This window comes from Chiloscyllium plagiosum, unplaced genomic scaffold (assembly GCF_037043375.1).
Source record: "Chiloscyllium plagiosum isolate Xiang-an unplaced genomic scaffold, Cpla_swu_hap1 HiC_scaffold_23, whole genome shotgun sequence".
Lineage (NCBI taxonomy): Eukaryota > Metazoa > Chordata > Chondrichthyes > Orectolobiformes > Hemiscylliidae > Chiloscyllium > Chiloscyllium plagiosum.
In genome coordinates, this window is record NW_028270161.1 from 65,429,010 (window position 1) to 65,443,174 (window position 14,165).

General features: G+C 54.3%; 1 protein-coding gene across 1 annotated transcript in view; it reads left to right on the forward strand.

The window, feature by feature from the left end:
- Window positions 1-14,165, forward strand: part of LOC148145920 (microtubule-actin cross-linking factor 1, isoforms 6/7-like) — a 165,616-nt gene that overhangs the window by 87,039 nt on the left and 64,412 nt on the right. Inside the window, exons 7-8 of the mRNA XM_087999756.1 lie at window positions 5,379-5,504; window positions 12,874-13,017. Coding sequence (XP_087855882.1) covers window positions 5,379-5,504; window positions 12,874-13,017 — 270 coding nt within the window. The remainder of the gene's footprint in view (window positions 1-5,378; window positions 5,505-12,873; window positions 13,018-14,165) is intronic.

Genomic DNA, 14,165 nt, shown 5'->3' on the forward strand with positions numbered 1-14,165 from the left:
GTTTGATATTATCGATCTGCTTCTTGCAGTATTCCTCGATGTGACATATTCACAATGCAGTGACAAATCTGTCTACTTTCAAAGGGCCTAGTACTGGAGGGAACGGTGAATTGTTCACTTGTTTGTATCTCATGGTTTGGAAACATAGAAAATTGGTGCAGGAAGAGGCCAATCAGCCCTTTGAGCCTGTACCACCATTCAATATGATCACGGCTGATCATGCAGTCTCAGTATCCCATTCCCACCCTCTCCCCATACCCCTTTAGCCACAAGGAGCACGTCCAGCTCCCTCTTGAATACATCGAATGAACTGGCCCCAACAGCTTCCTCTGTGAGAGAATTCCACAGGTTCCCAACTCTCTGGGTGAAGAAATTCTTCCTCATCTCAGTCCTAAATGGCTTACCCCTTATTCGTAGACTGTGACCCCTTGTTCTGAACCTCCCCAACATCAAGAACATTCTTCTCACATCTAGCCTGGACAGTCCCATCACAATTTTATATGTTTCTCCCTCGCTCTTCTACATTCCTGTGAGTAGGAGCCCAATCTATCCAGTTTTTCCTCATATGTCAGTCCTACCATCCCAGGAATCAGTCTGGTGAACCTTCACTGAACTCTCTCAATAGCAAGAACGTCCTTCCTCAGACTAGGAGATCAAAACTGTACACAATACTCAAGGTGTGGCCTCACCAAGGCCCTGTGTAACTGCAGCAAGACATCCCTACTCCGATACTCCAATCGTCTCGCTGTGATGGAGAACATGCCATTAGCCTTCCTCGCTGCCCGCTGCACCCCCATACCAACCTTCAGCAACTGTTCCACCATGACACGCAGGTCTCATTGCACCTCACCTTTTCCTAAACTGCCACCATTCAGATCATAATCTGCCTTCCTGTTTTGTGACCAAAGTAGATAGTGAGGCTCTTTTCAGTCATGGCTGACCATGGGTTGTATCCTCATTGTTCTAGCTTTCTGCTTCCCTGAAGCAACGTCGCTTGTGACTGAAGAGTCCAATGCTGTAGTGACAATACATAGTGTGATTAAAGGCAGTCAGCATGGCTTTGTGAGGGGTAGGTCATGCCTCACAAATCTTATTGAGTTCTTTGAGGAGGTGTCAAGACAGGTCAAAGATGGTCGAGCAGTGGATGTGGTGTATATAGACTTCAGCGCTGAAAATGTGTTGCTGGAAAAGCGCAGCAGGTCAGGCAGCGTCCAGGGAACAGGAGAATCGACGTTTCGGGCATAAGCCCTTCTTCAGGAATGAGGAAAGTTCACCTGCACCTCCACACACATCATCTATTGCATCCTCTGCACCCGATGTGGCCTCCTCTATATTAGGGAGACAGGCCGCCTACTTGCGGAGCATTCCAGAGAACACCTCTGGGACACCCGGACCAACCAACCCAACCACCCTGTGGCTCAACATTTCAGTTCCCCCTCCCACTCCACCAAGGATATGCAGGTCTTTGGACTCCTCCATCGCCAGACCACAACAACACGACGGTTGGAGGAAGAACGCCTCATCTTCCGCCTAGGAACCCTCCAACCATAAGGGATGAACTCGGATTTCACCAGTTTCCTCATTTCCCCTCCCCCCACCTTGTCTCAGTCTAATCCATCGAATTCAGCACCGCCTTCCTAACCTGCAATCTTCTTCCCGACCTCTCCGCCCCCACCCCAGTCTGACCTATCACCCTCACCTTGACCTCTTTCCACCTATCACATTTCCGACGCCCCTCCCCCAAGTCCCTCCTCCCTACCTTTTATCTTAGCCTGCTGGACAAACTTTCCTCATTCCTGAAGAAGGGCTTATGCCCGAAACGTCGATTCTCCTGTTCCCTGGATGCTGCCTGACCTGCTGCGCTTTTCCAGCAACACATTTTCAGCTCTGATCTCCAGCATCTGCAGACCTCACTTTCTCCTCTATATAGACTTCAGCAAGGCATTTGATAAGGTTCACAATATACATGAATGACTTGGTAGGCTCATTCATAAAGTCAGGAAGTATGGGATACAGGGAGATTTAGCTATCTGGATTCAGAATTGGCTGGCTGACAGAAGGCAGAGAGTGGTTGTAGATGGAATGTATTCTGCCTGGAGGTCAGTGTTGAGTGGGGTCCCGCCGGGTTCTGTTCTTGGGCCTCTGCTCTTTGTAGTTTTTATAAATGACTTGTTTGAGGAGGTTGAGGAGTGGGTTAGTAAATTTGCAGATGACACTAAGGTTGGAGGTGTCGTCGATAGTATGGAGGGCTACTGCAGGCTGCAGCGATACATAGACGGGATGCAGAGCTGGGCTGAGAAATGGCAGATGGAGTTCAACCTGGACAAATGTGAAGTGATGCATTTTGGAAGGTCGAACTCGAATGCTGAATATAGGATTAAAGACAGGATTCTTGACAGTGTGGAAAAACAGAGGGATCTGGGTGTGCAAGTACATAGATCCCTCAAAGTTGCCACCCAAGTGGATAGAGTTGTTAAGAAAGCATTTGGTGTTTTGGCTTTCATTAACAGGGGGATTGAGTTCAAGAGCCGCGAAGTTTTGCTACAGCTCTACAAGTCCCTGGTGAGACCACACTTGGAATATTGTGTCCAGTTCTGGTCGCCCTACTATAGGAAAATACAGAGGCTTTGGAGAGGGTGCAAAGAAGGTTTACCAGGATGCTGCCTGGACTGGAGAGCTTGCCTAATGAAGAGAAGTTGACTAAGCTCGGAGTTTTCTCTCTGGAGAGAAGGAGGAAGAGAGGAGACCTGATCGAGGTGTACAAGATAATGAGAGGAATGGATAGAGTCAATAGCCAGAGACTTTTCCCCAGGGCAGGGTTGACTGGTACAAGAAGTCATAGCTTGAAGATATTAGGAGGAAGGTGTAAAGGAGACATCAGAGATTCTTTATGCAGAGAGTTGTGAATGCATGGAATGTGTTGCCAGCGGTAGTGGTGGAAGCAAAGTCATTGGGGACATTTAAGCGACTGCTGGACATGCACATGGATAGCAGTGAGTTGAGGGGTGCGTAGGTTAAGTTACTATATTTTACATTAGGATTAACCTTCGGCACAACATCGTGGGCCAAAGGGCCTGTTCTGTGCTGTACATTTCCATGTTCTATGATCTCAAGTGCCTTCATATCCCTCATGCAGACATCGTTGGGGATGCCCAGTAGGTCTCTTCCTGGATGCAAGCTCTCCATAGAGAATATTGTCACATCTATCAGCATTATATCGCATTTGCCAAGTATTTGCTCACACAGCCAGTCTGTCCAAGTCACCCTGCAACCTCCTAGCATCTTCCTCCCAGCACACACTGCCACCCATCTGCACATTTGGAGAAATTGCATTCGATTCCTTTACCAAGTCATTCATATATATTGTGAACAGCTGGGGTCCCAGCACTGAACCCTGTGGTACCCCACTCATCACTGCCTACCGCTCTGAAAAGGACCTGTTTATTCCAACTCTCTGCCTCCTGTCTGCCAATCAGTTTTCTATCCATGTTAGTACATTATCTCTGATACCATGAGCTTTAATCTCTTGGGTGGAACCTTGTCAAAGTCCAGATACATAACATCTACTGATTTCCTCTTGTCCACTTGACTGGTCACATCCTCAAAAATTCCAGAAGATTTGTCAATCATGATTTCCCTTTAGTGAATCCATACCAACTAGCACCGATTCTGTTACTGCTTTCCAAATGCTCAGTTATTACATCCTTAATGATTGACTCCAGCATTCTCCCCACCACTGATGTCAGGCTAACTGGTCTATAATTCCCCACTTTCTCTCCCCCTTCCTTTTTAAAGAGTGGAGTACATTAGCTACCCTCCAATTCATTGGAACTCTTCCACAGTCTATAAATGTTGGAAAATAATTACAAACGCATCTGCTATTTCTCGGGCCACTTCCTTAAGTATTCTGGGATACAGAGTATCAGGCCCTGGAGACTTATTGGATTTTAATCCCATCAATTTCCCCAAAACCAATTCCTGACTAATAGGATTTCCTTCAGTTCCTCCTTCAGGCTTGAGCCTCTGTCCCCTTGTAGTTCTGGAAAGTTATTTGGGTCCTCCTTAATGAAGATAGATCCAAAGTATCTGTTGAACTGGCTCTGCCATCTCTTTATTGTCCATTATGAATTCACCTGATGCCACCTGCAAGGAACCTACATCTGTCTTCACCAGTCTTTTTCTTTTCACGTTTCTATAGAAGCTTTTGCCATTGATTTTCTGCAGCTTACCTTCGTATTCTACCTTCCCTTTCCAAATTAAACCCTTGGTCCTCCCTCCTCCTGCTGAATTTTAAATTTCTCCCAGTACATGGTTGTCAGCATTTTCTGACCTTGTTAGCGATGGGTGAGCCACCTTCCCTGTTTTACTCTGACACCAGACTCCGGTGTACCACTGTTGCAGTTAATCTGTGTGTTCTTTAACTATCTGCCATTGCCCATCCACTAGCAACCCCTGAAGGATCCTGGCCAGTTTATTCTTGCCAATCCATGCCTCATACCATCAAAGTTCGCTTTCTTTAAGTTCAGGACCCTAGGTTCAGCTTTAATTGTGTCACTCTCCACCTTAATGAAGAATTCTACCACATTATGATCACTGTTCCCAAAGGATCTCACACCACAGCGTTGCTAATTAATCCTCTCTCATTACATAACACCCAGTCTAGGGTGGCCAGCTCTCTGGTCAGTTCCTTGACATATTGGTCACAGAAACCATCCATCATACATTCCAGGGAATCCTCCACCATCACATTGATTGAACTGACAAACTGGTAGCAATATGTAGATTGAAGTCACCCATAATAACTGCTGTAACCTTACTGCATACATCTCTACTTTCCTGCTAGATATAATCCCCAATATTACACCAACAGCTGGTCTGTACACAACTCCCACTAACGTCTTTATCCCTTTAGTGTTCTGCAGCTCCACCCATTGTATAGGCTAATGTCCTCAGTTACTATTGTGTTAATCTCCTCCTTAACCAGCCACACTACCTCACCCCTTTCTGTCTGTCTTTCCTGAAAAGTGAATAAACCTGGTTGTCCAGTTCCCAGCCTTGGTCACCCTGGAGCCAGGTCTCTGTGATCCCAATTGCATTATATTTATTAATAGCTGTTTGCACAGTTAATTCATCAACTTTATTACAAATACTCTCCTGGATGGAGAATGATGGGAGGCAGCCAGGGGATTACCGGATGAATTTGTAATCGACACATTCACGGGCAGAGTGAGACATTAACACAGAGCTGGCAGAGCCTCCTGGTGACTGGGAGAGCCAGGCACAGAGCCACGCTGGGATTCTGCAGTTGTATTTTAAGTGTTTTCCAAAGCTTGACCAGTTGTTCTCTATGAAACTGAATCCACATTCTCTGCTGTTAGGCTGAGCATTTTCAGTCCTTGGTTCAGACTTTGTTGGGTCACTTGACACAGACCGAGAGGAAGCTGACAGATGGACAGATCCTGCAGGAGCAGGAAGCTCTGCTGGAACTTAAACACCAGCACCAGGTGGGTTAGATCGAGGGGATGGTACAGAGAGAGGGAACAGGGCAGCACCAAGAGGGAGGATTGGGATGCAGTGAAGAGGCAGGGGAAGAGGCTGGGAAGTGGAGGGGGAGAAGAGAGGGAGAGGGAGGGAGGGAGGTGGGGGTGAGGGGAGAGGGAGGGAGGTGGGGGTGAGGGGAGAGGGAGGGAGGTGGGGGTAAGGGAAGAGGGAGGTAGGGGAGTGAGGGGCGAGGGAGGGAGGTGGGGGGGTGAGGGGAGAGGGAGGGAGCTGGGGGGGGTGAGGGGAGAGGGAGGGAGGTGGGGGTAAGGGAAGAGGGAGGTGGGGTGTAAGGGGAGAGGGAGGTGGGGGGGTGAGGCGAGAGCGGGGGAGGTGGGGGGGCGAGGGGAGGGGGAGGGAGGTGGGGGTAAGGGGAGAGGGAGGTGGGGGTAAGGGGAGAGGGAGGTAGGGGGTGAGGGGAGAGGGAGGTAGGGGGGTGAGGGGAGAGGGAGGGAGGTGGGGGTGAGGGGAGAGGGAGGTGGGGGGTAAGGGGAGAGGGAGGGAGGTGGGGGGGTAAGGGGAGAGGGAGGGAGGTGGGGGGTTAAGGGGAAAGGGAAGGAGGTGGGGATAAGGGGAGAGGGAGGTAGGGGGGTGAGGGGAGAGGGAGGGAGGTGGGGGTAAGGGGAGAGGGAGGTGGGGGGTAAGGGGAGAGGGAGGGAGGTGGGGGTAAGAGGAGAGGGAGGTGGGGGGTAAGGGGAGAGGGAAGTGGGGGGGTAAGGGGAGAGGGAGGTGGGGGGGTAAGGGGAGAGGGAGGTGGGGGTGTGAGGGGAGAGGGAGGGAGGTGGGGGGGTGAGGGGAGGGAGAGGGAGGTGGGGGGTGAGGGGAGGGAGAGGGAGGTGGGGGGTGAGGGGAGAGAGAGGGAGGTGGGGGAGTGAGGTGAGACGGAGGGAGGTGGGGGGTGAGGGCAGAGGGAGGGAGGTGGGGGTGAGAAGAGAGAGAGGTGGCGGGTAAGGGGAGAGGGAGGTGGGGGGTAAGGGGAGAGGGAGGTGGGGGTGTGAGGGGAGAGGGAGGGAGGTGGGGGTGAGGGGAGGGAGAGGGAGGTGGGGGGTGAGGGGAGGGAGAGGGAGGTGGGGGGGTGAGGTGAGACGGAGGGAGGTGGGGGGTGAGGGCAGAGGGAGGGAGGTGGGGGTGAGAAGAGAGAGAGGTGGCGGGTAAGGGGAGAGGGAGGTGGGAGGTAAGGGGAGAGGGAGGTGGGGGGTAAGGGGAGAGGGAGGTGGGGGGTGAGGGGAGGGAGAGGGAGGTGGGGGAGTGAGGGGAGAGGGAGGGAAGTGGGGGAGTGAGGGGAGAGGGAGGGAGGTGGGGGGTGAGGGGAGAGGGAGGGAGGTGGGGATGAGGGGAGAGGGAGTAAGGTGGGGGGGTGAGGGGAGGTTGGAGGGTGAGGGGAGAGGGAGGGAAGTGGGGGAGTGAGGGGAGAGGGAGGGAGGTGGGGGGTGAGGGGAGAGGGAGGGAGGTGGGGATGAGGGGAGAGGGAGTAAGGTGGGGGGGTGAGGGGAGGTTGGAGGGTGAGGGGAGAGGGAGGTTGGAGGGTGAGGGGAGGGGGAGGTTGGAGGGTGAGAGGAGAGGGAGGTGGGGGATGAGGGGAGAGGGAAGTGGGGGGGTAAGGGGAGAGGGAGGTGGGGGGGTAAGGGGAGAGGGAGGTGGGGGTGTGAGGGGAGAGGGAGGGAGGTGAGGGGGTGAGGGGAGAGAGAGGTGGGGGATGAGGGGAGAGGGAAGTGGGGGGGTAAGGGGAGAGGGAGGTGGGGGGGTAAGGGGAGAGGGAGGTGGGGGTGTGAGGGGAGAGGGAGGGAGGTGGGGGGGTGAGGGGAGAGGGAGGGAGGTGGGGGAGAGGGAGGGAGGTGGGGGTGAGGGGAGAGGGAGGGAGGTGGGGGAGAGGGAGGGAGATGGGGCGGTAAGGGGAGAGGGAGGGAGGTGGGGGTAAGGGGAGAGGGAGGTAGGGGGTAAGGGGAGTGGGAGGTGGGGGGGTAAGGGGTGAGGGAGGAGGGTTGGGGGTGAGGGGAGAGAGAGGGAGGTTGGAGGGTGAGGGGAGAGAGAGGGAGGTGGGGGGGTGAGGGGAGAGGGAGGGAGGTGGGGGGGTGAGGGGAGAGGGAAGGAGGTGGGGGGGTGAGGGGAGAGGGAAGGAGGTGGGGGGGTGAGGGGAGAGGGAAGGAGGTGGGGGGGTGAGGGGAGAGGGAGGGAGTTGGGGGTGAGGGGAGAGGGTGGTGGGGGGGTGAAGGGAGAGGGAGAGAGGTGGGGGTAAGGGGAGAGGGAGGTGGGGGGGTGAGGGGAGAGGGAGGGAGGTGGGGATGAGGGGAGAGGGAGGTGAGGGGTGAGGGAGGGAGGTTGGGGTGAGGGGAGGTGGGGGGGTGAGGGGTGAGGGAGGGAGGTAGGGAGGTGAGGGAGATGGGGGTGAGGGGGAGAGGGAGGTGGGGGTGAGGGAGGTGGGGATGAAGGGGAGAGGGAGGTGGGGGAGAGGGAGGTGGGGGTGAGGGGAGAGGGAGGGAGGTGGGGGTAAGGGGAGAGGGAGGTGGGGGGGTAAGGGGAGAGGGAGGTGGGGGAGTAAGGGGAGAGGGAGGTGGGGGGGTAAGGGGAGAGGGAGGTGGGGGGGTGAGGGGAGAGGGAGGTGGGGGGGGTGAGGGGAGAGGGAGGGAGATGGGGGGGTGAGGGGAGAGGGAGGGAGGTGGGGGTAAGAGGAGAGGGAGGTAGGGCGGTGAGGGGAGAGGAAGGTGGGGGGGTGAGGGGAGAGGGAGGGATGTGGGGGGGGTGAGGGGAGAGGGAGGGAGGTTGGCATAAGGGAAGAGGGAGTTGGGGGGTAAGGGGAGAGGGAGTTGGGGGGCGAGGGGAGAGGGAGGGAGGTAGGGATAAGGGGAGAGGGAGGTGGGAGGGTAAGGAGCGAGGGAGGTGGGGGGGATGAGGGGAGAGGGAGGGAGGTGGGGGTAAGGGGAGAGGGAGTTGGGGGGGTGAGGGGAGAGGGAGGGAGGTGGGGTGTGAGAGGGGAGGGAGGTGGGGGGGTGAGGGGAGAGGGAGGGAGGTAGGGGGTGAGGGGAGAGGGAGGGAGGTGGGGGGTGAGGGGGGAGGGAGGTGGGGGGGTGAGGGGAGAGGGAGGGAGGTGGGGGGGTGAGGGGAGAGGGAGGGAGGTGGGGTGTGAGAGGGGAGGGAGGTGGGGGGGTGAGGGGAGAGGGAGGGAGGTAGGGGGTGAGGGGAGAGGGAGGGAGGTGGGGGGTGAGGGGGGAGGGAGGTGGGGGGGTGAGGGGAGAGGGAGGGAGGTGGGGGGGTGAGGGGAGAGGGATATTAATTGGGAAAGCTATAGCTCAAGTTCGTTAGATGGGTCAATGTTTGTCCAATGTGTGCAGGAGGGTTTCCTGACACAATATGTAGACAGGCCAACAAGAGGTGAGGCCATACTGGATTTGGTTCTGGGTAACGAACCAGGCCAGGTGTTAGAATTAGAGGTAGGTGAGCACTTTGGGGACAGTGACCACAATTCGGTGACTTTTACTCTAGTGATGGAGAGGGATAAGTGTGCACTACAGGGCAAGAGTTATAGCTGGGGGCAGGGAAATTATGATGCTGTGAGGCATGACTTAGGATGTGTGGCCTGGAAAAGTAAGCTTCAAGGCAAGGGTGTAATTGATATGTGGAGCTTGTTCAAGGAGCAACTATTGAGTGTCCTTGATAAGCATGTGCCCGTCAGGCAGGGAGGAAAGGGTCGTGTGAGGGAGCCGTGGTTTAATAAGGAATTGGAATCCCTTGTTAAATGGAAGAGGGCGGCCTATGTAAAGATGAGGCGTGAAGGTTCAATTGGGGCAATTGAGAGTTATAAGGTAGCCAGGAAGGACCTGAAGAGAGAGCTAAGAGCAGCAAGGAGGGGACATGAAAGGTCCTTAGTTGGTAGGATTAGGGAAAACCCTAAGGCTTTCTATAGGTATGTCAGGAATAAAAGAATGACTAGGGTAGGAATAGGTCCAGTCAAGGATAGTCATGGGAAGTTGTGTGTGGAGGCTGAAGAGATTGGGGAGACACTGAATGAATACTTTTCGTTAGTATTCAATCAGGAACAGGACACTATTGTCAATGTGAGTACTGAGTCACAATTAAGTAGAATGGACGGCTTTGAGGTATGTAGAGAAGAGGTGTTGGAAATTCTGGAAAAGGTGAAAATAGATAAATCCCCTGGGCCTGATGGCATTTATCCTAGGATTCTCCGGGAAGCAAGGGAGGAGATTGCAGAGCCATTGGCCTTGATTTTTATGTCCTCGTTGTCTACAGGAGTAGTGCCAGAAGATTGGAGGCTAGCAAATGTGGTTCCCTTGTTCAAGAAGGGGAGTAGGGATAACCCTAGTAACTATTGGCTGGTGAGTCTCACTTCTGTTGTGGGCAAAATCTTAGAGAGAATTCTAAGGGATAGGATTTATGAACATCTGGATAGGAATAATGTGATCAAGGATAGTCAGCATGGTTTTGTGAAGGGCAGGTCGTGCCTCACAAACCTTATTGAATTCTTTGAGAAGGTGACTAAGGAGGTGGACGAGGGGAAAGCAGTAGATGTGGTGTATATGGATTTTAGTAAGGCGTTTGATAAGGTTCCCCATGGTGGACTACTGCAAAAAACACGGAGGTATGGCATTGAGGGTGAGTTGGAGGTTTGGATTAGGAGTTGGCTGGCTGGAAGAAGACAGAGGGTAGTAGTTGATGGCAAAGGTTCATCTTGGAGTGCCGTCACTAGCGGTGTTCTGCAAGGATCTGTTTTGGGACCATTGCTGTTTGTCATTTTTATAAATGACCTGGAGGAGGGGTTGAAATCTTTGAGGAGAAAGTGAGGTCTGCAGATGCTGGAGATCAGAGATGGAAATGTGTTGCTGGAAAAGCGCAGCAGGTCAGGCAGCATCCAGGGAACAGGAGAATCGACGTTTCGGGCATTAGCCCTTCTTCAGGAAATCAGGAGGAGGGGTTAGAAGGTTGGGTGAGCAAGTTTGCGGATGATACGAAAGTCGGAGGAGTTGTAGACAGTGAGGAAGGATGTGGCAGGTTACAGCGGGATATAGAGAAGCTGCAGAACTGGGCAGAAAGGTGGCAAATGGAGTTCAATGTAGCTAAGTGTGAGGTGATTCACTTTGGTAAGAGTAATAAAAAGATGGGGTACTGGGCTAACGGTCGGATACTTGGTAGTGTGGATGAGCAGAGGGATCTTGGTGTCCATGTACACAAATCTTTGAATGTTGCCACCCAGGTAAATAGTGCGGTGAAGAAGGCATATGGCGTACTGGCTTTTATTGGTAGAGGAATTGAGTTCCGGAGTACTGAGGTCATGTTGCAGTTGTATAAGACTCTGGTGCGGCCGCATCTGGAGTATTGTGGGCAGTTTTGGTCGCCATACTATAGGAAAGATGTGGAGGCACTGGAACGGGTGCAGAGGAGGTTTACCAGGATGTTGCCTGGTATGGTAGAAAGATCGTATGAGGAAAGGCTGAGGCACTTTGGGTTGTTTTCATTGGAGAAAAGAAGGTTTAGGGGTGACTTGATAGAGGTGTGCAAGATGATTAGGGGTTTAGATAGGGTCGACAGTGAGAATCTTTTTCCACGTATGGAGTCAGCTATTACAAGGGGGCATAGCTTTAAATTAAGGGGGGGTAGGTATAGGACAGATGTTAGGGGTAGGTTCTTTACTCAGCGAGTCGTGAGTTCATGGAATGCCCTGCCAGTAGCAGTGGTGGACTCTCCCTCATTATGGGCATTTAAGCAGGCATTGGATAGGCATATGGAGGATAGTGGGCTAGTGTAGGTTAGGTGGGCTTGGATCGGCGCAACATCGAGGGCCGGAGGGCCTGTACTGCGCTGTATTCTTCTATGTTCTATGTTCTAAGGGGAGAGGGAGGGAGGTGGGGGTAAGGGGAGAGGGAGGTGGGGGGTGAGGGGAGGGAGAGAGAGGTGGCGAGTGAGGTGAGTCGGAGGGAGGTGAGGGGTGAGGGCAGAGGGAGGGAGGTGGGGGATGAGGGGAGAGGGAGGGAGGTGGGGATGAGGGGAGAGGGAGTAAGGTAGGGGGGTGAGGGGAGGTTGGAGGGTGAGGGGAGAGGGAGGTTGGAGGGTGAGGGGAGAGGGAGGTTGGAGGGTGAGGGGAGAGGGAGGTGGGGGATGAGGGGAGAGGGAAGTGGGGGGGTGAGGGGAGAGGGAGGGAGGTGGGGGGGTGAGAGGAGAGGGAGGGAGGTGGGGGTGAGGGGAGAGGGTGGTGGGGGGGGTGAGGGGAGAGGGAGGGAAGTGGGGGTAAGAGGAGAGGGAAGTGGGGGGGTGAGGGGAGAGGGAGGGAAGTGGGGGTAAGGGGAGAGAGAGGTGGGGGGGTGAGGGGAGAGGGAGAGAGGTGGGGGTGAGGGGAGAGGGAGGGAGGTGGGGGTAAGGGGAGAGGGAGGTGGGGGGGTGAGGGGAGAGGGAGGGAGGTGGGGATGAGGGGAGAGGGAGGTGGGAGGGTGAGGGGAGAGGGAGGGAGGTGGGAGGGTGAGGGGAGAGGGAGGGAGGTTGGGGGTGAGGGCAGAGGGAGGTGGGGGGGTGAGGGGTGAGGGAGGGAGCTGGGGGGTGAGGGGATGGTGAGGGGAGAGGGAGGGAGGTTGGGGATGAGGGCAAAGGGAGATGGGGGTGAGGGGAGAGGGAGGGAGATGGAGATGAGGGGAGAGGGAGGGAGGTGGGAGTGAGGGGAGAGGGAGGTGGGGGGTGAGGGGAGAGGGAGGGAGGTGGGGGTAAGGGGAGAGGGAGGGAGGTGGGGGTAAGGAGAGAGGGAGAGTGGAGGGTAAGGGGAGAGGTAGATGGGGGCGTGAGGGGAGAGGGAGGGAGTTGGGGGTGAGGGGAGAGGGAGGGAGTTGGGGATGAGGGGAGAGGGAGGCAGGTGGGGGTGAGGGGAGAGGGAGGGAGGTGGAGGGGTGAGGAGAGAGGGAGGTAGGGAGGTGAGGGTGAGGGAGGTGGGAGGTGAGGGGGAGAGGGAGGGGGGGTGAGGGGGAGAGGGAGGTGGGGGTGAGGGGGAGAGGGAGGTGGGGGTGAGGGGGAGAGGGAGGTGGTGGTGAGGGGAGAGGGAGGGAGGTGGGGGTGAGGGGAGAGGGAGGGAGGTGGGGGGTGAGGGGAGAGGGAGGGAGGTGGGGGGTGAGGGGAGAGGGAGGGAGGTAGGGAGGTGAGGGTGAGGGAGGTGGGAGGTGGGGGTGAGGGGGAGAGGGAGGGAGATGGAGGGTAAGGTGAAAGGGAGAGAGGTTGGGGGTGAGGGGAGAGGGAGGGAAGCAGAGAGTGATGGGGAGGGAGGGAAGAGGGTGGTGTAAATTAGTGGGGAGTAGGGAAGGGTGAGCAGGATGGAGGGAGCTGATGTTCTGATATCTGTTTCAGGAGGCCGTTGACAGTCTGGAGCATGAGTATCCAGCTCTGGAGTCTGTCATTGCCCTTGGGAATGAGATCCTGACTTCCTGTAATCCGGAATCAGTCAGCATCATCCAATCCTGGATCAACATGGTACAAACACGATGGGATGAGGTGAGTCCGAAGCATGGTGCAAGATTGAGTTTTTCCAGAGCAGCACTTCCTCATCAGAGACCGTCAAACAGGAGAAATGTAAGATGCGGGTGCCCTCTTCCGACTACTTTTTTTCTGGGTGGCTCAGTGGTTAGCACTGCTGCCTCACAGTGCCAGAGACCCGGGTTCAATTCCCACCTCAGGCAACTGTCTGTGTGGAGTTTGCACATTCTCCCCGTGTCTGCGTGGGTTTTCTCCCACAATCCAAAAATATGCAGGTCAGGTGAATTGGCCACGTTAAATTGCCCGTAGTGTTAGGTGAAGGGGTAAGTGTAAGGGAATGGGTCTGGGTGGTTTGCTCTTTGGAGGGTCAGTGTGGACTTGTTGGGCCGAAGGGCCTGTTTCCACATTGTAAGTAATCTAAAAACTAAAAGCAAGAGGAGGCCATTCAGCCCCTGAAGGCCTGCTACCTCATTTCATAGTCATAAAGACTGATAGAGTCCTACAGCACGGAGACAGGTCCTTTGGTCCAAATTGGTCTATGCTGACCAAAATGTCTGCCCTCCATAACCCCATTTCCCTGCACTTGGCTCATACCCTTCTAATCCTTTCCTATCCATGTATTTGTCTAAATGCCTTTTAAATGTTATTAATGTATATGCCTCCACCACTTCCGCTAGCAGCTCATTCCATATGCACATCACCCTCTGTGTAAGAAAGTTGCCTCTCAGGTTCCCTTTTATGTCCTCTTGTCCTCCATTCTCCAACCCTGGGAAAAAGACTTAGTGCATTTACCCTGTCCATGCCTCTCATAATCTTATACACCTCTAAAAGGTTCCCCCCTCAGTCTCCTATGCTCTAAAAAAAACACATTCTAGCTTGTTCAATCTCTCCCTAAAACTCAGACCATGGAGTCCAGACAATATCCTTGTAAATGTCTTCTGCATTCTGTCTAGATTAGTGACGTCCTTCCTACAACAAGGTGACCAAAACTGAACGCAATACTCCAAGCGTGGTCTCACCAACATCCTGGATAACAGCAACATAACTTCCCAACTTCTATACTCAATGACCTGACTGATGAGGGCCAGTCTACCAAAAGCCTTCATCATTGCCCTGTCCACCTGGGACACCACTTTCAGAGAACTGTGAACCTGAACTCCAAGGTC